The sequence below is a fragment of the Polypterus senegalus genome, chromosome 7, assembly GCF_016835505.1.
Source record: "Polypterus senegalus isolate Bchr_013 chromosome 7, ASM1683550v1, whole genome shotgun sequence".
Lineage (NCBI taxonomy): Eukaryota > Metazoa > Chordata > Cladistia > Polypteriformes > Polypteridae > Polypterus > Polypterus senegalus.
In genome coordinates this window covers 185668095-185694928 of record NC_053160.1, presented here as the reverse complement: position 1 = coordinate 185694928, position 26834 = coordinate 185668095, and the positions used below count along the sequence as shown (strand labels likewise).

Below are 26834 nucleotides of genomic sequence, written 5' to 3'. Positions count from 1 at the left end.
GTGAACCCCACCCAAGAGAGAGAGAAGCCACTAACCAAAGATCCCCTATTAAAGGAGCAAGAAAAGAAGGGTGTCCTTATCCCCAAAATGGAAGCTTATTCTAAAATATTATTGATTAGATCCTGCCATATTTTAAAATTGTTTTAAACTGATCCTCTAAGTGAGACTTAGATTTTTTTTTTTCCAATTTCAAGTAGTATAGAACATCGGTTACCCACTGACTGAAGAGTGGTGGGGTGGGATTCTTCCAGTTGAGCAAGATAAGTCTTAGTGCTAATAGCATAGTAAATGAAATTGCAGTTTGTTTTTCCTTCTCCACTTTAAGGCCGTCTGCGAGTCCAAGAAACAAAGCTGTAGGAGTGATTGTGACACCAAGGCTATCTGATGGGCATGCTGAAATTTCTGTCCAAAATGTTGTTGATTTGGTGCACACCCAGAACACGTGGCCCAGTGAGGCTGGAGCTCATTTGCAATGCTCACAGGTTGAATCTTGCCCTGGAAACATTTTTGACAATTTCAAGCAAGATAATTGTGCTTGATAAAAGATTTTAAGTTAAATGACTGAATGCTTTGCCCATATGGAGCTCGAATGTATTCTGTGCATGGCTGCCTTCCACTCCTTTTCTGAAATATTAAGTGACAAATCCCTTCCCCATTGTACTCTGGGGTCTTTGAAGGGACTTTTAAAATCTCATATATAAATGTCTACATGTGGAAGTGTGTGTGTCTGTCTGGCTCACCTGGAAGTGCGAGGGTACAGCATGAAACTCAAAGAAATCGACTCTGTCACCAAAGAGACACTCACTTAGTCGCTAATACACGAGTGAGGCGAGCACGTCGGCAAAACGAAACTGCCAAGGAAAGAGAACCTCGCTTAGCCGCTAATGCACAACCAATGCGATTGATTGATTTATTGAAGTGACAGAGATCCATGGTTTCTAGGAGCCCGGGCTTTTTACAGCACAGGATTACACAGCAAGTATTTTTATAAAATGCAGAGATGCAATCTGAATCTTCAAGACTGATCACTCATTCTTCTGGAATGGAAAAAGGAGGAAGGTGAGGAAATCCAGACAGTTTCTAGCTTGAAAGTAGTGGAGGAATTGTGTTGATGAGTGGGCCCACGATTTACCACCGCAGGAAATGGTAAATTCCGGGGCATGTTTTTTTAAATTCCGCGGCGTGGCAAATGCTGTATCAGGACTCCATAAGACTAATTCGTAACCCAAGCAAAATAAATGCAATTTTTCTTTTTCTTAATCCCTAATAATAATCAATCAAAATTCGTAAAACTAATCAAATAGGTATATCAAAGCATTCACATCCGCACATTTTAATCCACAGATTTGTTTTAGGCAAATGATGCTGAAACATATGTAGGCATAATATTATTCTCAACAAATGATCGAATAATGATCGAACGCAATGTAAACTTTAGCAAGAGCTACTAAGCGAGACAGTCTGTCCTCTAAGACACGCCAAAAAGCAGGGATATCAGCTGGAATTCACGAGATGCTATGTCCAGATAAGCTTGCCATTCATCTGCTGCGGCCATCATTGTTGGCACTGATGGTGCATGATCAGCAAAATTCTTCGATAAGAGTGGTAGCCGTCGTGGATCAAATATTCTCACAGATCTGAATAGGTCTATTGCCGGCTGTTTGGTTCCCACAAAATATTCTTCAAGTTTAGCAGCAGCATTGTGCTTTTCATCTTCACAGCTGCTGGTTGCAATTGGAAATCCGGACAATTTCAGGCAAGGCAGTAAGTCAGACACTTTGTTGTAGACATCGACAGCCATGAATGAATGTGCCTCAAAAGAAGTCAGAGTGTTCATAATTGGCTGGCAGTGAACAGATACAAATTCAAGTTCAGCTCGTTAAGTTTAGCAGTACTTTGCAGCAACGCCGACAGCTTCTTTAACTGGACTGTAGCTCCACTGTGTTCGATTTCAGTAGCAACAAACAAGATATTAATGAGATGATGCAATAGGCTAAAGAAAGAACTTAAAGAAGTAATCAAAACTAATCATACTAATATCAATATGCCTCAAATAGTGAGATTTCATTCAGATTTGGTATTTTCTGCGGCATGGCGTTTTACCGCTGCAAAACCCTAAATTCCGCGGCGTAGCGTTAAATTCCGCGGGCCGCGGTAAATAGTGGGCTCTATTGATGAGATGTATTCGAAGCATGATTGTTCATAGGATACAAGGAAATTATCCATGTAAGTCTCTAAATGTGTTAATCCCGGACATTTTCCAGATATTCAATAGTGTATATGTTTGAGAGGGTGGAAAAAGGTGGCTGTTAATGTAGAGGTACAAGGTATAAAAGCTTTTCCTACATTGGTTCCATGATCAGAAAAGTCTAGTTACTTGCTGCTGTGGATTGGTAACAAAAGATGGAATATCTAACACAGACAACAGTAAGAAATTACAAACATATTATGACTGTTTTGTGGCTTATGTAATACCAAAAGCAAACCCAATATTCTGGTGCTACAAATGTAATGAAAAAGTGCACATATCTGGGGCCTCCTGTATAACAGCTTGCGTACAATTCACACTATAACATGGTGTAAGCACAAAGTGGAAATGTGCTTACGCCCAAAAAATCCAGATGTATAAATCTGTGTGTTCGCCAACTTCCACATTCTTCCACTCCATAAATTCTGGTCAGCGTGAAAAGAAACGCGCGTACACGCGCCTGCTGTCCTGCCTCGTCTCCTCCCAGAATTACGCCTCTTTGAATATGCAAATCAATATAAATAACCCTTGAGCGTTGTGTGAAAAGGCAATGGCAAAAGCACGAGGGGAAATAGAAGAAGTTCAGCTATTTGTTGGATTTAAACAGTGGTATAAACAACAAGAGGAAGTTGATCGAGTGACATAGAGTATCGGGAGAAACTCGAAAGCTCACGTTCACAAAGTTGCACAGTGCCCAAAATAAAGTTGTCAGATATCAAAGTCGCCATGAAAAGGCGAGTCATAGCCCACCATCTGAGTGTCATATAAAAGCTTCTTAGTGTACAGAGAAAAAAAAAATAGGCAAACAGTGGGGAAAAAAGCTTGAAATGTCAACTTTAATCTCGAAAATTTCCACTTTAATTGCGTAGTTTATTTTGTCATTAAAGTAGAACATCATAAACCATCTTAAAATTGTTTTAATTTACTAGTTTCTCAAATCCCATCGTTACTAAAGTAGCATGTTAAATGCTTTGTTTTGTATTTGATCTTCTATGTGCTCTATGTGTGTGAACCACTACGTGCTTCCGGGCTTTCTGTTCCTCTGACAGGACACAGAATCTTGAATAATTAAAATACTGAGATGTATACTTGATATCATTTTCATGATGATATGAGTTAAAACATGTTATTAAACATAAGAACATGGTGGCGCAGTGATTGTGCACAAACTTTGATGACATAATTTATTGCAGCAGTACTGTTTCTTTCAAACGTACTAACCCCCAATTCCTGTCCTTCCTTTACTTTCTCCAAATACCCAATTGCCACACAATCATTTCTGTAATAGACGTTAGCTCATCTGTAAGCTTAGAACACAGATTCTTCAAAACTTTTAAGGAACATTGAAATATCTTCGTAGTACATATTTAATTATTCTATCCTTCCAGTGTCACATCAGTCCCAGCAAGCATACAGCGTGAGGCAGGAACAATCCATGAATCCTCGCTAGCGCAGCGACACGGTGTCCTCGCATGTTTACTTTTTAACAATATAGATTATTTAAACGAAGTTAGTTTTAACTGTATAATATAATAAACATATTTTGCTGCATTTCATCTTAAAAATATCGTCATCATATGTAAATACGCGCTTTATAAAGTGGCTCGGGTTGTGCACTATTATAACTGTATCGCAAGTTTACAGTGAGGTGGCTGTGCTAATAAGTACAGACAGCACTACAAGGAGCACTTGATGGACTGATTGAGTGCGTTTAGAGTTCTTGGGATGAAACTGTTTCTGAACTGCGAGGTCCGTACGGGGAAGGTTTTGAAGCATTTGACGTGTGAGAGCAGTTCAAATAGGCAGCATGGCTGAGGCAGTGTTTGCTTGATGCTGTATACCGATAATTCTCTTTCTGATCAGCTGCTCCGAGTGGTGCAGTGAGCTTAATATGGAAAAAGAGGATTCACTGTGGCAACCCCTAACGGGAGCAGCTGAAAGAAGAAAAAGAAGGTGCAGTGAGAGTAACAACGCTAAAGCAGCTGTGGTATTTGGAATAGTTTGGCCATTCTGTGGACCATTATATTGTTACAGGTTATTTACAATCAGATGAATTAAACTAATAAACAATATACGGTTAATTTCAGACACAACACTTGAACAAAACTTGTCAATTTAAGTAACGCTTCAAATTATATAACTAAAACTTGGGCCAAAAGAAAAAATATATACAAAGGGAGAGTACAGGAATGTATCAAAAAACCTCACAAATATCTCTAGCTAACAATGTTATCCTGATTATTATACACTATTTGTGTCACGCTGCTGTACATTACTTTTAGATCACATCCTTTTTAAACTCTGTGTCGAGTGAGTAGTTGCTCATGGAGTCCTGAATGAGGCACATTACCTGCATTGTGAGGAAATGTCAGTTACGGCACTACAACCATGTGGCGCAGTTCTCCAAGGGTGATCCGACTCACAGGATCCTCATTGTTGAAGACCCGAGCATCTGACCCAGCCAAGGTGATGCTCGTGTCACACCTGGCAGTGGCAGATAGAGGGTCATTTCTGGAGGGTGGGACTGGACCGTGTGTCTGCCTGAGGATTTGCCAAATGGGATCCCAAGCTGTTTTGTTGTGTGATGGATGCTGCCCAGCCTGACCTGACCTAATGTGTTGCTTGGGTCTGGTTTACTGTGTCAACTAAAAATTTGGGAAGGCTATATCAGTATTGGAAATACTTACAGGGACACAAGTTAAATGTCCTTGGCTTGCAGTAAATACTCAACATATTTTGACCTATAATAATATTTCTAGTAATTCTGTGCACAAATTCCAAGTGCATAAACGACAACTAGTATTATCCAATGTAATTAAGTGTCACTGTCTTAAATTTTACACCTGTTGAAATATTTTGTTAAATTATTTATTTTGTTTTATCCTGAAGCCCCACATTTTACATCAAGGAAGTGGTACTCCTACATTGGAGTATCCATAGCAATATGGAAAGCACACACTTGCTTTCTCAAGGCAACATTTCTAATTAGGATAGAACCACTCTATGACTTATTCTTTTTATTTTATTATTATTACCACGCTTATTTTAACTTCACCTGTTTGTTGTCTGGTACAAATCTTGTAATCGATTTTTAACCCACTTCCTATTGTCCAAATGCCTTGAAATTTTTCACACATACTCCCTTCCGATGATTGATTAATTACTTCATGTTAATTAAGAAATGAAATTTTCATATGAAGAATAGTTCAAGATTTCACCAATAGATGGTGTTAGTAAAGAATAGAAATTTCAAAGAAAGCGTTAAAGTATTGATTACAAAATTATACTAAAACAAACCCAAGGCTAAAAATTGAAAATATATGTATAAAAAAATGCTTTTTAAAAACCATGATTATATTAAGTTAAAAAGTGTACTAAAAAGTAAAAAAAAACTCTTATACATCACTCGTAAAATAAGTGTGGGCACTTTTCATCAATCAACATTCAAAAACACTTCTTAAAATCTGTGCAGAAGCGGCCATGTTTTTATTTTACGAGTGATATGAGAGTTATTTTTTTACTTTTTAGCACACTTTTTAACTTAATATAAGCGTGGTTTTTAAAAAGTATTTTTTTTTTTAATTTATATATTTTTCTCTCTTTCCTTTACTAGGCAGCATTATATCAGATGTATTCCAGTGAAAACCTTGAACCAACAATTTTAAACTTGATTATTCAGGGCATTAGTACAAACTTAGCATTGTGTATTTCTGTTAAGAGTAGTAAATTTGTTTCTTCTGTTAATACTTTGTTTAAAACGTTTAAAGATGCAGTGTTATTCCTTATCTTGCACAATATTTTCTGTCAATCAGCAAAACTGTGTGTGTTGATGTACTTTGTATGTACAGTAATCCCTCCTCGATCACGGGGGTTGTGTTCCAGACTCCCCGCGAAGTAGAAACCGTATGTTTGTATGGTTATTTTTATATGTTTTAAGCCCTTATAAACTCTCCCACGCTGTTAACATTATTAGAGCCCTCTAGACATGAAATAACACCCTTTAGTCAAAAGTTTAAACTGTGCTCCATGACAAGACAGAGATGTCAGTTCCGTCTCACAATTAAAAGAATGCAAACATATCTTCCTGTTCAAAGAATGCGTGTCAGGAGCAGAGAATGTCAGAGAGAGAGAGAAAAGCAAACAATCAAAACGTGCTTTTGGGCTTTTTAAGTATGCCGAAGCACCACGATAAAGCGTCATTTTTTAGAGGAGCATCCGTATCCTCTAGGCAAACAGCCTCTGTGCAAACCGCCCCTCTGCTCACACTCCCTCTGTCAGGCAGAGAGAGTGAGAGAGACAGAGAAAAGCAAACAATCAAGCACCATGCGGGAAGCACATCGTATATCATTGAGGAGTTTTATTTAATACGTAATACATGCTCTGATTGGGTAGCTTCTAATCCATCCGCCAGTAGCGTCCCTTGTATGAAATCAATTGGGCAAACAAACTGAGGAAGCGTGTACCATAAATTAAAAGACCCATTGTTCGCAGAAATCCACGAACCAGCGAAAAATCCGTGATATACATTTAGATATGCTTACATTTAAAATCCGCGATGGAGTGAAGCTGCGAAAGTCGAAGCGCGATATAGCGAGGGATCACTGTAGTTGTAATTGTGTTATCACATGAACTACAGTAAGTTCAGTCATGTACTGACTTACAAGCCAACTGAGTTGATGCCATTCATAGTCAGGGCCTTGCTCCCCCGGGTCATTTCATTTTATGTATGAATTCTTAAACCCCTCTGCATTACACAAGCTTTCTCCGGTGAAGTATCGATCAATCTGCAAAAGCACCAATGAGTGAAAGCCACATTTTCCCTGTGATGCAATGAATGTTGCAAAGCACCAATATGTGCACGACAAGCTTGGTCCCCCATAGAGTTTTCAGGAGCACAACTTCATGACACTTTTTAACTGCTGCTCAGAAATCAGAGTGAGCGGCATGACAGCAGCTGAGTGGCAGTTCAAAAGTGCTGTGTGGTACCCTGGGGGGGAAAAGCTGCCAAGACCCTAATATCAGTCTGTGCTCCTCTGTACCAGCAGTTATACTGTAGGATGTGCACCAGTAATCCCCACAGCAGACCCACAGAGCCTCAATTGAAATGAGCTTGCAACATAGCGAGATTCATTTGGCAGTAACTGAGCTTGCTTTTAGTTATTTATTTTTAAATTTCTTAAAAGAGAAGTTGGATTTTTTTGTTGTTATTTTTAACCCCTTTCTTATAAATTCTCATTCACATCTGACTGTGTTCTGTTTTAGCTCACAAGAGTGTTTTCTGGAAGTGACATATTTTGCATTATTGAAGATATGCTGAACATACGAGTTGATGACTTCCCATGTGATTTATTCATGAGCGTTTTGATATTCTATGAGTGACCATTGAATGCATTAGAAACCTTTTAATCTTAACTGCGTTCACATTTCAGGCCTCTTCAGTTTGAATTTGCTCCTCTTGACGCTTCACGTTCATAAGTACACGTGACCCGTATCTAACTGTAATGTGAACGTGTCAGTCCTCAAACGGCACACATGTACACATTGGCACATTTGTGCACACGTTAACTGCATCACCAATAACAAAACTCTTTGTAATAATACTGTCAAAATGAACGCACTAGTAGCTAGTGTACGCATCACATTTTGCTCATTCCACTTTATTACACATACCTTTATTTACAGCCTTTAATGTTGTGAATTCTTTATATTTCTGGATTTCTTGAGTTAACACCAAAGTCTGGTGAGAATTACCTTTGAATAGCCTCAATGGCAATGTATTTACTTATAAAAATATCAACGTGTTCAATACTTGTCTCCCCCCACTATGCACAGGGTAACATATAATAAAATAATTTTTGGACAGAGTATTTCTTTAAGTTAAACTGTGTAGGAATTTTAAATAGGCGCAGTTTTTGCAGTCCTGCTCTTTCTGACCAGACTGTCTAAACGTTTTGCGCACCGTTGCCCTTTCCCTGCATCATTTGATTAATGATGATGGAGAATGTTTAAACTCTGAAATAAAAGTGCAAGTCCAGCTGAAGAAAAACTGTGTCCTGTGTTGTGTTTGGCTCTTAGTATTTTGGTTAAAAGTTGACAGTGCTATTCTTGGCTCAGAAACTGACACTACCACTTGTGACAATTCTGCTATTTTTGCTCTCCTTAACTTCAGTGTAAGCTGCAAGTCTTTAGGGTGTGGGTGGCAAGCAAGTGGGAGGAGAGCCTTAGAAAATCCCGTGGCAGGGCTGGAAAATACGAAAACTGCACACAGTCATTTGGAGCGTTGAGGCATCAACACTAAGCAATGTGTTGCAATAGCTAAAATGATCTGTAAACAAACCTATTCAGTAATGAAACTGTCCATTTGATCTAGCCGTAATCACTGTCATGTGTGATAAAGTAGGCTTATTTACCAGATACATTTAGCCTTTCTAGTTTAGAGGTACCAGTGAGTTCCAGCAGCAAAGTCCATTTGTAGTCTGTAGGAATTATTTTGCCTTTAACTTTCTTGTATACGAAGTATAGAGAAAGTATTGTAATCATCCAAAGATTCAGTTTCGAGATTTTGATGAATCTCAACATCTTAGACCGCCCTGACTTTTCTTATATACCAAGTCTAGGGAAAGTATTAGAATCCTCCAAAAATTCAATTTCAAGGTTTTGATGAATCTCAACATCTTAGACCTCCCTGAGTCCGAAAATACCATTTTTGAAATTCTGTGTGTATGTACGTTGTTAACACGATAACTTGAGTACGCTTTCAATATGGTTGTCAAAAAATTTCATGCAAGTTTTAGGTACAAAACGTAGATTCCTATCAACTTTTGGACTTTTTCCACTAACCGGAAGTGGTACTTTGCAGCTGCTTGAATAAAAGGTAGAGTCTGATTTATTCAACTTTACTTTTATAATTGTTTAGTATATTTATTTCATTTTTTTGTTGATGGGTCTTTAATGTACATAAAAATACAATTGTCTTGTGGTTTACTCCTCAAATATCCATCCCCATATCTAAGTATACGAGAGAGTCTAAGGCAGACCACTCCCGATTTTTCTACATGTATTCCATCATTTGCTGCTTGTTCTGAACCTTCAGTCCTTTTTATCTCCTTTCTTTCATCTATCATTGTTCTTCATCACAATATCTTGGTCCATTCATTTAATATTGTCTAATGAAGCCTGTGGTTGAGCGAGGAATGACCAGTCCAAGCAGTAAATGCTGCAGCTCCAGCCTGGTCATCTCTGTCTAATCAAAAGCACACTTAAAGTAACTCAGGCTGAAATCAAAATCAAATGAGGCAAAATAAAGAGCCATTAGGGTTGTTTGTAATGTTCCTTCTGCTAGTCGCAATACAGAAGCTCTGCTCCCAGAGGGACCCCTCCTTCTGGCGACCCCATGATGTATAGTTGAGGGACTGGAAGGGAGGGAATTGGTTGCCCTCATTGGGTGTCTTCTCAGCACTGTGGAGGGAATGGAAGAGGTCGTGATTAGCCCCAGTGCTCGCCACTCGTCCTGGAATGGTATTCTGTACCTCAGATGAGCCCGGAGGGTGATTTACTGATGTGAAGCATGACAAGAAAAATGTTTTATCATATTGATGCTATAACGTCCGGTTTAACAAAAAAAAAAACAAACCATAAGTTCTTATAAAAGTGTTTGTATACTGTAGCCTCTGAAGGCCGTGTGCATCAATCTACGCCAGTGATTCTCAATCACCATCCTGGGGGACCCACTGTGGCTGCGGCTGAGAAGTTTACTCTTCAAACCAATTTCTATTTTTAATTGGACTCCTATCCTAATTAAGTGAGCTGCTGTTTCCCAGTTTCTGTGTTGTGGTCAATGATGAAATTATAAAACTAAGCTTGTTATATTTTTGTCAGTGTATTAAGCAGTTCTCTGGGTGGAAATGTAGTTTTTCCTCATAAGATTTTTTATAGTATCTTCATCCTTTTTTTTTTTTTCTCATTCTGGTTTTAAAGACGTTCTGGTTATTTAATGCATTGTCTACTAATTAGTGGGTGTGACACAGTTTTTTAATTGTCAATGTTAAGATACAACAAAGGGACCAAACTATGCAGAAAAAGAACATAATAGGACAACAGCCAAAAGAGAAGTGAGCATTTTAATCTATAGCAAAGCAAATGTTTTTAAATATCTTATAAATGAAAAATCACAATGCTGTGCTATTAATGCAGAAAAAAAAGCATTTACCTAATTAAATGAGAGCAATTATCAGTTATCACTGATCATAAATCTGTGTGGAGCACAAACCTGCAGTCACAGTGGATCCCCGGGACTGAGTTTTTGACCCACTGATCAACTCCATTCATGGAACAAGCTACAAGTAACCATACCTCGAAAGGTGCAAAGGTTACCATCTACTTAAAAGTAGGTGATGTGAAAATGATAGCTGGACATCTCTAAGGGTTTTTTTTTTTGTTTGTTTTTTCTTCTTCTTCTATAATAACACTAGATGCACTTTTCTGGTAGATGTTCAATGTTAGCCCTCCATATATTTTCAAGTGCTGACCCAATGCTATACCATCCGGGGCTTTTTTGATCCAATTCTCTGACATTCCCCCAACACCCCAAACCTGACAGAAGAGACGTCAGATTTTTCACCCCGACCTGTTTTGGATTGATTGGCTGCTTTAATGACGATGATCATGAGTTTTAGAACAGATGACATTTAGGGTGTTTTTATGGAATATAAACGAAAGACACCCTAACTTAATTATAAAACCTACTGTGGTACGTACATATGTAGTAGGTAGCTAGGTAGTACTTTATTTGTCCCAAGAGGAAGTTTAGCTTTCAGATGCTCTAGAAATATGGCGCATCAAAATTGACCTATAGGACAGGGAGGTGTTTAAAATGTGCAGCAGCTGTACAGAAATACGACTTTTGTAAATTTCTTCTCTTTTTATACTGTTCAGGTCGTTTGTCAAACGTCTTAACACCTCTGAGCTAAAACTATTGCATTTGGATCTTTCTTGTGGATTGTGAGCAATCAGCCCTAAATGCAGTAGAAGGTCCATTAGAGTGTCGGCTGTCCTGAATGACATTGCTGTGTTCAAAATGTGTAGCAGCTCTTTTTTACTTTTTGTAAAGTCAGGGTGCTTTACTAGAAACTGTACAATTGTCAGCTGAAGAGATGAAATTTACAATATTTTTTTATGGGCTGTTTTCAAACTACCCTAAATGCAATGTAGGCTCTTTTAAAGTCAATGGTGGGTCGAGTTGTGTGCCATACATTGTGAAAAATGTGCTTCAAGTTCAGAAATACCAAATTTGCATTACATTTTCCACTCCTCACAATAAAGTTAAATACTGCATTTAGCAATTGCACAATGCTTTTTGTTGAATTCAGATGTAAGCAATGTGGAGAAAAGGATGGTCTGACTTATGTTTTATACTTTTTGGTTAGGTTGGTGTAATGTGGTTTTCTTTCTGCTTGAGAGTTTGTCTAGTGCTGTACAAGTCACTATATTTGGTAAAAGTGATACATTCCCAAAACTGATCATATTTAACAAAATGTTCTGTAAATAAAAAAAAAATCCTACTATTCCTAACCAAAATAAATACTGTCAAAATGGCTTACTTAGATTACAGATTAAAGAGTATTAAATGCTCAAATGATATCAGTAATGTTTCAAAAGCTAAGGTAAAAAGGCTGTATTCACCACATAGTAAATGGTACAAGTATAAATATTACCATAGCTGCCAACAAAAATTGATAGGACTCATAAGAAGTACTAAAGAAATTGTCAAAAATATGCAGCTATTCACACATAAATGTGGAAACAATGAAGTACATAAACATAAAATTGAATATGCATTCCTATTATCAATGGCATGTTGCACAGTACATAACCCAGTGTCAGCTAGTGTGTATGCCCTCGGGGGGCACAGGACTGGACATATCTGAACGTATGAGAAAGCAGAGGAACGTGGCTGTTGAAGAGCAGTTGAGTTTCTTTCTGAGCCCTAACAGTAAGGTGTATGTGAAGAACTCGCCACACAACACCGCTTATTCCAGTCTTCTGTGTCTGAGCTTGAGCTAAAGCATGGACACTATTGAAGTTTAAATATATTTTGAATCTGTCCATTGAGCCTTACTGTGCTGACTAATATTGTTCATCGGCAAAATAAAATGGGAGTTGAGTTCACTTTGCTCTGGAAATAATTACATTCCTTGAATGCCATATCTGCCGAAATAATAGCTTGTATGTGAGACGTGGTGCGTTTTCATACTTCACCTAAGAGGTAGTGACACTTAAGTTTTAAAGTAGCCCAAAGAAAAAGATCATGTATGAAAATGGTAATTTATGGGTAAAAATGCCTTTCATGAAGCGTTTAGATATTTAAAGCAGCATACATGTATTGTAGTGCTAAAAGTTGTTTGTGTTTGGAAATATTTTATTGCTTCAGCATTTTCAGATTTGATTTTTCATGATTCTGTGGTATACTGAAGAACAATTATCAACATGTCATAAGTTTTAAAGGCTTTTATTAGCAAATGCATCAAATATATGTAGAGATTCAATATTTGTAGTGTTGACCGTTCTTCATAACTTGTGCAGTTTTCTCTGGCATGCAGGATATCGGCTTCTGGGCCAAACCCTGATTGATTGGTGATCCATACTTGCCTTTTTAATGTTTGGAGTTGATCACTATCTGTGGGCTTCTGCTTGTCCACCCGCTTTTTGAGAACTGACCACATGTTCTCAATGGGATTAAGATCTAGGGAGTTTCCTGGCCACGGGTCTAAGACTTTCAGTGTTATGATCTCTGAGCCACTTTGTGATGACTTTTTCCTTTGTGACATGGTGGTCCATTATGCAGGAAAATACACAGATCATCATTAACAAATTGCACCTGGGTTGTTGGGAGAAGTTGCTCTCGGAGGACATTTTGATACCATTCTTTTTTTTATGGCAGAGTTTTTGTTAGTGGGCCCACTCCTTTGGATGAGAAGCAGCCCCACTCATGAATTGTCTCAGGATTCTTCACTGTTGGCAGGGCACAGGACTCATGGTAGCTGTCACCTTTTCATTCTCAGGGCAATCGATTTTCCAGATGTCCTAAACATCTGAAAGAATAACATTGCACCAGTCTTCCGCTGTCCAATACTTGTACTTCCTGCTGAATTTTAGTCTGTCCTTAATGTTTTTCTTAGAAAGAAGTGTCTTCTTCGCTGCCCTTCTTGACACAAGGCCGTTGTCCAAAAGTCTTCACCTCACTGTGCGTGCAGATGCTGTCACATTCTCCTGCTGCCAATATTGAGCAGCACCATTCTGTATCTGACTCCTCAGGAGGAGACGGTCCTGATGCTTGCTGGACACTTACTGGCTGATCATTTTGTGCCAGGGCCAAAAATAATTGAAAATGGGTTTTGTGATAAAGTTAACTTTTTATGTTGTTAAAGCTTTTTGCAGTGAATTAATATGCATCTGATCACTCTGCACAGTAATATAAAACCAATGCAAATTGCCACCACAAATTTTGCAAAACACATTTGTGTCACTGCCAAAACTTTTACCCACTACTGTACTTTGTTGGCATGGCAGTGCATTTGTAACACTGCTGTCTCACGGGAAAGAGACCCAGGGTTCATGTCCTGGGCTTTCCTTGCATGGAATTTGCACGTTCACCTCATCTCTTTGTAAGCCTCATCTTTGAATTTGTTTCCTCCCACAATCCAAAGACATTCAGGTTGAGCGAATCTGTGATGCTAAATTCCCTTTATGGATATACGTGTTCACTCTGCAGTGGGCTGGTGTACTGTTCGGGGATTGTTCCTGCCCTGCAGTCATTGTTTGCTGGCATAGATTCCAGCTTTCCCGTGACCTTGTTCTGGTCAAGCAGGTATAAAATGTGATGGGTAACTGTATTGTTATCTTTCTCAAGAAATAATGTTCAAATTATTGGCTGTTTTATACCTCAATTTGTTGAGTTGATGCCCAAAAATTAATAAGGTAAATGGAAACGAATAAAAATTAAACTTCCTGCAAAAGTGCGGTAAGATGTTGTTAATATATGTAACATGGAATCCTACCTAAAACATTTGGCTGAAGTTAAACAATTTAAAGGCAATGCTGCCAAATAATAACAGTGTGTGCAAACTTGAGACCCACTGGAATTATGATCTAGTCCGGGGGTCTCAAAGTCGGTCCTGGGGGCCCACTGTGACTTCAGGTTTTTACTTCAATCAGATTCATAATCGGTGACAACTGCAAACACTGATCTCAATTAGCTGGTATTTTTTCGCTTCTCTTATTCTACATTAAGAAAACACAAGAGGCATGATTTTTACATTTATAAGACAATTTAGAAATATTTCCATTTTTGCTATAGATTTAAATGCTTAACTGTTTTGTTGATTTCATTATATTTCGCTCTTTCTCTGTGCAGTTTGCTCCCTTCATTGTATCTTGATAGTGACAATTAAAAATAAGCAGAGCAGACACCCAGGCAAACGACACTGAATCATGAGAGGCTGCAACTACTTTAGCATTAGACCCTCTAATTAGAAAATACTGAATGAAACAATTGAGAACATCCAGAAAAATAGAAAGAAAATATTGTTAAAAAGAACATTAGTACATGCTTAGTACATTTTTATTTTATATATATATATATATAGATATCTATATATATATATATATATATATATATATATATATATATATATAGAGAGAGAGAGAGAGAGAGAGAGAGAGAGAGAGAGAGAGAGAGAGAGAGAGAGAGAGAGAGAGAGAGAGAGAGAGAGAGAGAGAGAGAGAGAGAGAGAGAGAGAGAGAGAGAGAGAGAGAGAGAGAGAGAGAGAGACAGACAGACAGACAGACAGACAGACAGACAGACAGACAGACAGACAGACAGACAGACAGACAGACATCTATCCATCTATCTCTGTCTCTCTCTCTGTTTTGTAATTTCTACATTGTTCCCACAACACAGAATCTGGGAAATAACAATTCACTTAATTAGCCCAGGAGTCCAATTAAAAAACAGAAGCTGGTTGGAACAAAAACCTGCAGCCACAGAGGGTCCCCAGGACTGACTTTGAGAAACCCCTGTTCTAGTCAATAAAAAGTTAAACACTCTGATGTCCGTGAACACTGTTGAAATCATTACTTCTACCCTGCACAAAGCAGATGTCTTACCACTAGAATTACCAGAGCCTACAGAAAACCTTGTAGATCCGTCCCACCTTAAATCACTTCGCACCTCTCTGTCAGCGTCTTTTGTCCTGTAAATATGTCGATAAGCAACAAGCAGCCAGCAGCCTACTATCGCATCCCCCCTCCGCCGCACAGTTTTCTCAGCTCAAGTGTGTTTACCTGCGTGTCAGTTGCTTAAGGTTGTAAAGAGTGAGAAGTGAAGCAAAATGACACCTTTTATAAATGCTATATTGTTATTTGGAACACGTATTTCAAGTGTGTTCCGTGTCTACAATGATCTATGTAAACACATTGTTAAAACAGAAACGTTTTTCATGTTTTAGTAAAAATAACAGCAGTGTTAAATGATATGCCAAATTTATAGTTTGTTAGTATAACATCTGTGGAGGGATTTTTGAGTCAGTTTTGAAAACAAATCACCCCAAGTGTATGTAAACTTATCAATGCATCTGTATGTGGCCACAGTAAATATTCTAAGCCTTGTATTTGTAGTTAACATTGTCCCCTTTGGAGTTCATTTTGTGCTGTGCACGTACAGGCAGCACAAATTCCACATCACGGAGAGGCTGAATGTCCTGAGAGCTTATTCTTTTTTCATCCCATGCATTTTAGAAAGCATTGAACATGTCCAGGGTTTCACCTGCCAGTCATTTACACTGTATTGTATCACAAATGCTTTGATAACATTAATATACTTTATTTAAAGGTGCCTTTCATTGCACTTGGGTGAAGATGGGTAAAAAGCAGGAGATTCTGACAGACCACCACCTTTATACTTTTTTGCAGAGATAACTGGAATAGTAGACAAAAGCAAAGCATACAGAATAATTGCCGTATATTTTTAAAATGTATTTGTCTTAGTTCTGTATAGAACATTAATGCTATAAATGGTGGCGTCAGATGTAGGGTATAACTGCTTTTCTGTTGGTTAATAGGTCAGCAGCAGAACTTACAGAGAAGATGGCAATACTTCAAAGGGAATGTTCTAACTAGTTAAAATCCTCATAGAGTCTGCGCTTATACTATTAATCCAGGGGTCCCCAACGTGGGGGTTAGAGATGGCTGTATGTCGATTGACCAAAATTGAGCAAGGTGCGTTGTACGACTTTATCATGGTGCAGTTGGTGTCTTGTACTGTGCCATCATTTGTAGGTTGTTTGTTAATTTGTTATATGATATGAAAAGGATCAAATCATTGCATGTGCAATTGTCCTCTGTGAATGATCCCCAGAAATGTGGTTTCCTTGCTATGGATGGAGTGTGAAGTTGAATAACTTTATTTAAGAGAATTGAATTTGAACATTACAGTGATCTATAGAAAAGGGCGAGGCCTGGTGTTGATTTCTTTGCAAACCCTGGTTGTGAAACATCCCTGATTTCAAGATTTGATTGACATTTTTGCTTGTGGGGACAAGGAGATTAAACACCTGTTGCTTACACTCTGCTCATCTCTCCTTCTGGTGGTCCTGGCAGTAGTGCATCTTAACTGATCAGTGCATCTATTTCTGAGCTACAGTGCAGGTGTTATGGGGGATTCAGGGGTTTAGGGGAAGCTTGTCGGCTGTGTTTTATTGCTTAGCGGTGCATTGGCACCTGTTGCTTCACATAGGGGTCTCCTGTCTCCTAAACCCCTAATTGGTGATCATGTGTCATATTTATGTGGTGCTTAATGTTTGGGATACCCCAACCCGTGGATCGTCACTCGAATGGGTAAGTCTCACAGGGGGTATATTTACAAGATTATTGAGATTTATAAAAGTAAATCGCTCGATTTACATTTAAATTTTATACACTGAGTTTTTTCTTTTATTTTTTTAGTTGTTTACCTGCTGTACTGTATGTGGTTCAATTTGTGGCTCAAAATGTAAAAATCTGACTTCATCTTCAGATGAGATTTCTTTTGTTGGGGATGAGAACATAAATATTTTCTATAGGTATTTGGCATCGGAAAGATTGAGAACCACTGCGTTAGTAGCACAGATTCTGTAAATATTTTAATCTTTCTGGTGATACCAAAATTGAAGGGTGAATAAATACTGAGGAGGTAGCAAAAGAGTTTAGAAAAGATGCAGCTATCACCTGGGAAGTACATTTTAAAATTAAGATAAGTGAAAAGTGCCTGAAACAGTCTCTCTAAAATATTTTATTTCATTTTTGTCCAGTAAATAAACTTTTATTAAAACATTAGATTGTTAAAAAAAAAAAAAGCTATTGTATATAAATGAATATTACGCCTTGGCTATAAAATGAGACCGAATCTTATGTATTGTCTGCAGTGCTTGTCCCCATCCTATAATTAAGATATAGCAGCACTAGAAGCTGTGCAGACAGGAAGAACTGAATATACCCTTAGACTAAAGTGAATGTCCTACTTTGACAGGCAAAGGGAAATACAGTGGTACCTCGGTATACAGGTACATCCTTAATCCATTCCAGATCCTTTGACTTATACCAAACAGGATGTATTCCAGCCAAATTTTTCCCATAAGAAATAAAGGGAAAATTATTAATCCGTTCCCATGAAAAAAAATCAGCCTATTGTTATTGGCATATTATACACTGATGGGGTTGTATAAAATAATTTAAACACTTCTTAATACTAAAATACATAAATACAAAAGCAATTAGATAAAATAAATGAAAATTTAACCTCACTTTACTTTTTAATAACGTCTTTGTTTTTTACAATAGTCGAAACCGTCGTTCTCGGCATACGGTATGCAGCAGCCAAGTCCCAGATACGCATGCCACCTTCATACTTCCATCCATTTTCCAACCCGCTGAATCCGAATACAGGGTCACGGGGGTCTGCTGGAGCCAATCCCAACCAACACAGGGCACAAGGCAGGAACCAATCCTGGGCAGGGTGCCAACCCACCGCAGACCTTCATACTTTTCAACAATCAATTCAAATTTACGCGAATAAACACAAAATCACATGAAAATTCACAGAGTTATAGCGCGGGTTGTTCACTGACTGCTAGCAACTGGCGTACTGACTGACGCTCGTGGGCAGTTGTTGCTTTGTCTCAAGAGAGGTAAACAAGGGTAGCGTGCGGTGTTCTAGCACGCGAGTCGTATTCCAAACAAAAGGTCGTATACCAAGCAAAGTGTTTCGCGTCCAAACAGGATGTATACCAAGCTGGACTTATTCCAAAGCGGACGTACTGTATACTGAGGTACCACTGCAATAGTCTTTAGTTTGGAGGAGGCTACACAGGGACCTAATCCAGGTCATTAAAATACTCAAACTCATTAAGAAAGATCCTGCAGTATTTCATTTGAATAGTCAATTCTGTACTCAAACATGCCACGGAAATTAAAAGGGACAGGCGCTTTCAATAGGAATAGGGAGTCTTCAAGCAAACAGATGAGGCACGTAGTAAAAGCAGAAGCTTTTGAATGAAATGTGAAAATCTCTTTTAAAACTTACAATTTTAAAAGTCCATGTGGGATTAGTGAAATTTGTCTAATCCAATTCTTCTAAACTTAGTTTTTTTTTGTATTACATATCTGCTGAAAACAAAACAAAAAAATTGATATTTGTTTTTTTTTTAATTTTCTCTCCTACCTTCTCAATTTTAGAAATTTTTAAATGTTTCTCTGTGTTTCTAGGAGAGGTCAAAATAAAAGCACTCGTGTTTTTTTGCTTTTATGTTCTGTCTTTGCTTTGATTCTTGTACATACATTTCATTTTTCAATGTAGAGCCTCATGAAGTGTGTGTTTGTGGTCCATATTTTTCTGATTTTTGGTTTTAGGTAAAAGCACTGAAAGAAAAAATCGAAACAGAAAAAGGAAAAGATGGCTTTCCTGTTGCAGGACTAAAATTGATATATGCAGGTATGTCCATATTTTTTATTTCCTCTCATTTACTACTTGCTAAAGTAAATAAGAAAAAATACAAGTATACTTGGCCAGACTGAGTTGGGAATTCCAGACTTGCCAGCTCTCAGAGGCCTTGTCTTTGTTCTGCAAATTCTTGGGCCATCACAGAAATAACATGAAAGCCTTTAAGAATAGTTTAACACGATTGGAGAGTCAGTGCAAAAAGAGAGAGAGGACAAGATACCATGTCTTGTGGTGTGTTTGTTTGTCAGTGGCTTGAGTGAGGGGAAAAATGTAATTTTTTAAGATTTAATGAGAATGGAGTACCTATTAATATTATCCATTTGTGTATTGGAGGGATGACAATCTTGTCAACAGATAAGAGGTGTACAAGTGTGCTCGATTAAATAGTAGTAATTTGTGATTTGTTAGACAAGGTTTGCCTCATAAGCTTATGCAAACACATTATACTGGTTTCCCATTTAATTCTGCCTTGTGCCTAGAGTCCTGCCTTTACTTAGAGGCAATGGCCTTTAATTGGGTTTAAGTAGTTTTAAAACCATTTTTCAACTGTTATGCATGTTTCTACTGCATTAAAGATATCGTGTATTCAAGGTGCTTCACTCAAACATGATGGTTCTAGTATAGGTTGCTTACAGCCCATTATATTTAATGATGGCCTAGGAAAATGTTTAATCTCAAATTTTAATGGAGTACAATGATCCCTCGCTATATCGCGCTTTGACTTTCGCGGCTTCACTCCATTGCGGATTTTAAATGTAAGCATATCTCTAAATATATATCACGGATTTTTCGCTGGTTCGCGGATTTCTGCGGACAATGGGTCTTTTAATTCAAAGTACATGCTTCCTCAGTTTGTTTGCCCAGTTGATTTCATACAAGGGACGCTATTGGCGGATGGCTTAGAAGCTACCCAATCAGAGCATGTGTTACGTATTAACTAAAACTCCTCAATGATATACGATGTGCTTCCCGAGCGGTGCTGGATTAAAATTATTTTTATTATTTTTTCTCCAGCCGTCTGGAGTTTTTTTGTTTTTTCTGTCCCCCCTGGCCAATGAACCTTACTCTTATTCGATGTTAATTAATGTTGATTTATTTTGTTTTATAATTGTGTCTTTCATTTTTCTATTCTTTAATATGTAAAGCACTTTGAGCTACTGTTTGTTTGAAAATGTGCTATAGAAATAAATGTTGTTGTTGTTGATTGTTTGCTTTTCTCGTTCTCTCTCTCTCCGACATGCTCTGCCTGGGGGTGTGAGCAGAGGGGCTGTTTGCACAGAGGCTGTTTGCACAGAGGCTGTTTGCCTAGAAGATACGGTGGTTACCCTAAAAAATGCTGAAAGATTACCTTCACATTGCTCTCTTCTTTGCGGCTGCTTTATCGCGGTACGCATACTTAACAGCCCGACAGCCCTATTGATTTTTTGATTGTTTGCTTTTATCTCGCTCTCTCTCACTGACATTCTCTGCTCCTGACGGCGCTCCTATGAAGAGAAGATATGTTTGCATTCTTTTAATTGTGAGAAAGAACTGTCATCTCTGTCTTGTCATGGAGCACAGTTTAAACTTTTGACTAAAGGGTGTTATTTCATGTCTAGAGGGCTCTAATAATGTTAACAGTGTGGGAGAGTTTATAAGGGCTTAAAATATATAAAAATAACCATACAAACATATGGTTTCTACTACGCGGATTTTCATCTATGGCGGGGGGATCTGGAACGCAACCCCCGCGATCGTGGAGGGATTACTGTGCAAAGATCACAAAAATGCCGATACATTCGGCACTGCTTTAACAGCGACAAACAACATCCAAGCGTCCCTATAAAATCTCTGATTGCTGTCTGTATGCTGACAATGTCCTAAACGCTTGTATTTTGGCTAAAATATTGTAAAAATAAATAGATTCTCGAAAATACTCTTGTTCATGAGAGATGTGCACATTCAGGCGGGGATCTAGCTTTTGGAATGAAGGCCGGGTACATCGGCACAGTGGCATAACATTACAAAGGTAAGCCTGTCCCAGCAATTTAAGGCAGAATGTGCAAAGTTAATTTTCTTCATAAAAGTCATGCATGATTCCCTACTTTGACTAGCGCATTATGCTGTTGACGTTAATATGTCCGTCGCTACAGGATCAATTTAGTATACGCATGCCTACCCAGAAAAGTTGATCCTGTGTGTTAACTCAAAGGTATTGCATTGTGTGTGCTGTGATTTACTCTCCATTGGTTTGGTACTTGGAGTTGCTGATTTACAATTCCTGTGTCTTGGGTTCAGCGTGCTGGTTTTTTTTGAATATTACAGTTGTCTGCCACATCCCAGCGAACACTGTGTATTATTCTAAATTCTGTCTGCAGATAGTTTGTATATTTGTGTTTTCTGATAGAATGTCATCCTGCAGTGGTCTAGCTCGTACCAAAAGCTTGTTCAGTTTGTATTTTACTTTCACAAAAAATAGTAACTGTGATCTTGCTTTTCTCCTTAAGCACGGCCTTCAGCATTTGCATGTAGTGAATGTGGAAATGCCACCATCTACTGGCAAAAAGACATTTTGAAATTGGTAAACTGAAGGCAGGATGCATTTTTGGTTAGCTGAGGGTGCCAGGTCACATTTGCATGAGCCCAACTGCATAGTAGTTGTTCTCCATTATTTCTGATGAGAGAGGAAAGCAGGTGCTTGTTGTTTGAAGGTTTTAGTTTATATTAAGCCATACATTTGTCACCTTAGCTATATAGCTTAGCTCATGCACCTCTTGTCTAAGGACAAACTATGATGACCTTCACAGCAAATGCAAAGGCGGCAAATGGTTCAGAAGCATATACAAATGGACCTTGGCTTACAAATGAGTCCTGTTCCTGCTGCTATTTGTAATCCAAGGAACCTGCACTGAATTTTATATTAATGCAAAAATAAGAAAGATGTGTAATGCTCTATTACTGATTTTACAGAAAAAACTTTTAATCTTTGTATTAAAATGATAGTCATGCAATCTTGCTGTACTTTAAATTGTTTTGAAATTTTAAATTTAAACAGAACCTCTGATACAGTACGTGCAGTAGTGATGCTGTACCTTATGGAACTGCAAAAATGCCTCCTGACAGCACAAAAAAAAAATCACTTTTACCATTGATCCTACCAGAGATTTCCTGCATTTATTATGGGATTGCTGAGAGAGTCATCTCCCCTTCCCCGAGATGACACGGCTTGGACACATACGAGGTGTGGCAGAAAAGTAACGAGACTGGCAAAACTGCAAGCGATCTGGCAACGCTGCGCTGTTGTCCTTGATAGAGCACGTGTATCAGTACCCTCCCATAGCTCAGTGCGAGTTTCAACTCCTTCCGTTAATTACATGATTTTTGTGACTGCTATTAGCGAAGTTGTGTTTTTGGTTGTGCGTCACGCAAAATGGAACAGTGGAATTTGGAGCAACGTTGTGCCATTACATTTTTTGTTAAGCTTGGAGAATCAGCAAGTGTGACGTTTGAAAAGTTAAAACAGGCCTATGGGGAACATTCTTTATCCCGAGCTCAAGTTTTCAGGGAGGCCTTCAACTTCGAAAACCAATGAAAATATCGAACGTGTGAACACTCTTGAGAGATCAGACCGTCATTTAACATTAAGAATGTTGAGTGAACAATTAAATTTGAACAGATTTACCGCTCATCAAATTTTGACTGAACATTTGCACATGTGAAAGGTCTGTGCCAAAATGGTGCCGAAAAACCTCACAATTGAGCAGAAGGACAATCGAAAAAACGCATTCCTGTGGTTCCCCAGCCCCCTTATTCACCTGACCTCAGTCCGTGTGACTTTTTCCTTTTTCCTAAACTGAAAAATGTCCTCAAAGGACGTCATTTCGGGACTTTAGAAAACATTCAAAAGAGTGTAACGGACATGCTGAAGACCATACCGGTTGAAGACTTCCAGCGCTGCTACCAACAGTGGGAACAACGTCTCCATCGGTGTGTAGCTGCCCAAGGGAACTACTTTGAAAGAGAACATTGATGTTTGAAAAAAAGAAAAACTTTGGTAAATAAAAAATCAGTCTCATTACTTTTCTGCCACACCTCGTACATAGGATACTGGGAATTGTAAGCAGCAGTTTCCACCATCCCACTGGACAGCCAGCTGCCAATCAAGCTGCTTACCAATAACAGAGCTTATTGCACATACTTGTATATACAAAATGACTTGATTATGTGGTTAGATTGGATTATATTGTGTATAAGTTTATTATGTTTTATATGAATTTTACCATTTCATTGGTTCATTTTGTAGTGATACCTGTTTCCACCTTTTCTTTGTTTTGCAGGTAAAATTCTTAATGATGACACTGCTCTCAAGGAATATAAAATTGATGAAAAAAACTTTGTGGTGGTTATGGTAACAAAGGTAAGGCTCAGTACAGAAATAACCCCAAACATTTTTCTTATGTGTTCAATTTAAAATTGTTTTATCGTAATGCAATGAAAGAAACGCGTTCCCTTTGTGTGGTCAGTACATTTGTATTCCTAAAGATGGCAGTGTATGTAATCAAATGTATTTAGTTATTTCTGTCTCCCAAGTATCTTTTGTTTTAGATTTCATAGTTGTATCTGCATCAAGTATTTCCATATGTGTAGTAGGGCTTCCACATTTATATCTAGACTTCAATTTAATTGTGCCGTACAGTTTGATTACACGAGTAGAAAATTTTATAACTCAATTTCTCAGGACGGTGTTTGGCATTATGGGATTTTTTGAGATGGCTATCTTGTTTTCGTAAATAATTTCTAACAGCTTATCTTAGGTTAGATGATTTTTTTATGATCACTGAAAAAAAAAATGGCTTTTGTAAATTGAGCGAGAGCGACCCATTCCAATTCAGATGCATATTTTTAAGTAGTGCCTTCCTTTTTGGTTGGTTGAAGCTGGTCAGTGTTGTGTGTGTCTCCAGTATATAAACATCTTCTGGTAAGTGCACGTGAAGGCTTGTTTATACCTTAGGTGACAGCAGGTTTCAGATTGTCCCTGTGCACAAGCTGATGTGATTCTAGAGAAAGTGGTAGTGTACTAAAGTATAGCACTATGGGAATATTGAGCAGGGCAAAAAAAAAAACAAAACCCTGGCAACATTACTTGTCGAACATGTTTCACACAGATGCTTCACCCTTGGTGCCAACAAAGACAGTAGTATCAAGTCCAGTTTCTTTGCTCATTATTGATCCTGCTTGAAGTAGATTGGGTCTTTAGGGTCATTAATCTGGCAACATTAAGCAATAAATATAACCTTGGGCGGAGAGGGAGCCAAAATAATTGCCAAACTGGGGTACGTATAAGTTTTTGTTGTTCAGTGCTAGTAATGGAATGTTTAGTCGTAGCGATCAGAGAATGGTTCATTATTATTAAGTAGCAGGTGCTTTCATCTAAAGACTCCTACAAAAAAATAACATACATAAAAGATAACTGAGTGATTAACTGAAACTTAGAAAAGTTAGCATACAGTGGAGCTGAAAATTTCATACTGGAGCCAAAAGCTTGGTGCTGTAGTTTCTTTCCAGTCGTAAAAAAAAAAACAAACTAGCAGTCTATCAAAACCATATGTTGGCTGACTGGGGCCAGTGCAGCTGTGCTCATGTGACTGCTTTATTAAATAAACCCATGTAATACTGGATAGGACCACTTCTTGCCTTCAGAACAGCTTGCATTGTTTGAGGCATGGACTCCTCAAGAAGCTAGAAACACTCCTTTGGGATTTTCATCCATGCTGGCTTATAAGCCTCATGTAGCTCCTGCGGTGTTGCCTGCTACTCCTTATTCCTGTGACCCTGTTTTGTCACTTCATCTGTGAGGACCATCTAAGCTGTTAAAGTAAACCGAGACTGGTGTGTGTTTTGTGTAATGGCACATTAATTCTGTGTGAAGTTTCTTATTTTTGTACCTTTTACACTTTGTTATATTGTCCCAAGTCAGAACAGAACCATAGCTCCATCCTTCTTTCACTCTACACTCTGCAAATCATGGCAGAAAATGAAATTCTTCAGGCTAAGTAGCATTTTTCCAGTCTTTAATTGTCTAATTTTGCTGATCACCTGTCCACTATCCCTTTGATTAGTGTACAGTAGTGAAACCTGGCTTTCTGCCTCTTTAGCCACTCTTCTTCAAGATCCAGTGTGCTGTGCTTTTATTAATACTCCTCTGCTTACCTTTGCTCTAAATTGATATTTGGGTATTTCTAGACATTCTGCAACTTGGATAAGTTTGGCTAATCTGACCCCTCTCATTGATGATGTTTTTAACCTACAAAATTGCTATTCAGTGGATGTTTTTGTTTTTTTTTTTCCCTTTTTTCTGTAAACTCAAGATGATATTGCATGAAAATCTGAAAAGAGCAGCAGTTTTTGATATGTTGGAACCACCATGTCTAGCAGTCAAACCACAGTTAAACTCTTAGATTATGCTTTTTGCCCATTGCAGTTTTTATTCAAGCAACAACTATTCTATAACTGTCTGTTCACTGCACATTCTGAGTTGCAGCCACATGATTGACTGTTTGTAGGAGCAGGTTATGTGTTAGCGGCCAGATATACCCAGTAGACATTGTGCTTGTGTGCCCAGAGTTAAGAGGCTTCTTTTTAAGGACCTCTTACTGTATTCGCACGAGATTTTAAAACAAGATTGTGCAAAATATAAATGCTTGCTGCTTTTCTAGTACTGTGTTTGACACTGCAAGAAGTATAAATGAGAAACGTTTTCAGTTTTGGAAAGCAGTTTTTAGTCTGTTTTGAGAGTTTAGTAAATAATTTATTCTGAAAATAGCAAAGTAAAGGTGGTGTTACTAACAGTATGTGCCTCATGTAGCAATGTACCTGAAGTCCCCAGAATTTTTAACCTATGTTAGAGATTCAAGTGGCACCCCAATTGTATGCCATTGTTTGCACATATACAAGAACCATGTTGACAAGCATAGGTATCTATGGCTTTCTGTGTAAAGACGTCTGTAACATTTGTACCTAACAGAGCTGTGCCATGTTTTTTAACTTTTAATCGGCTTCTATTTATGTTGTAATTGAAGAACTCATTTTAAAGGCCATGAGTATCTGCCGTACTGTCCCCAAACGATCTTCAACACTTTCGTCTTCACTTTCTTATTGATCTCTTTTTCCTTTAACTGAAAAGATTTAGCTGATTTTTACCTCATAGCAGCTGTGCTTTACTCCATAGCTGTGCCACTCCATAACATTACTCCATGTGGTTCTGGAGTAATTGTAGTACAATACAATACAATACAATACAGTTTATTTTTGTATAGCCCAAAATCACACAGGAATTGCCGCAATGGGCTTTAACAGGCCCTGCCTTTTGACAGCCCCCCAGCCTTGACTCTCTGAGAAGACAAGGAAAAACTCCCAATAAAAACCTTGTAGGGAAAAATGGAAGAAACCTCGGAAAGGCAGTTCAAAGAGAGACCCTTTCCAGGTAGGTTGGGTGTGCAGTGGGTGTCAAAAGTAGGGGGTCAATACAATACAATATACACAACAGAACAATTCCTTAAGACAGCATAATAATAA

General features: G+C 38.2%; 1 protein-coding gene across 1 annotated transcript in view; it reads left to right on the top strand.

Annotated features, from left to right (window-relative positions):
- rad23b (RAD23 homolog B, nucleotide excision repair protein) overlaps window positions 1–26834 on the top strand; it is a 68667-nt gene that overhangs the window by 9604 nt on the left and 32229 nt on the right. Inside the window, exons 2-3 of the mRNA XM_039759719.1 lie at window positions 19190–19271; window positions 23597–23676. Of these exons, the coding sequence (XP_039615653.1) occupies window positions 19190–19271; window positions 23597–23676 (162 nt within the window). The remainder of the gene's footprint in view (window positions 1–19189; window positions 19272–23596; window positions 23677–26834) is intronic.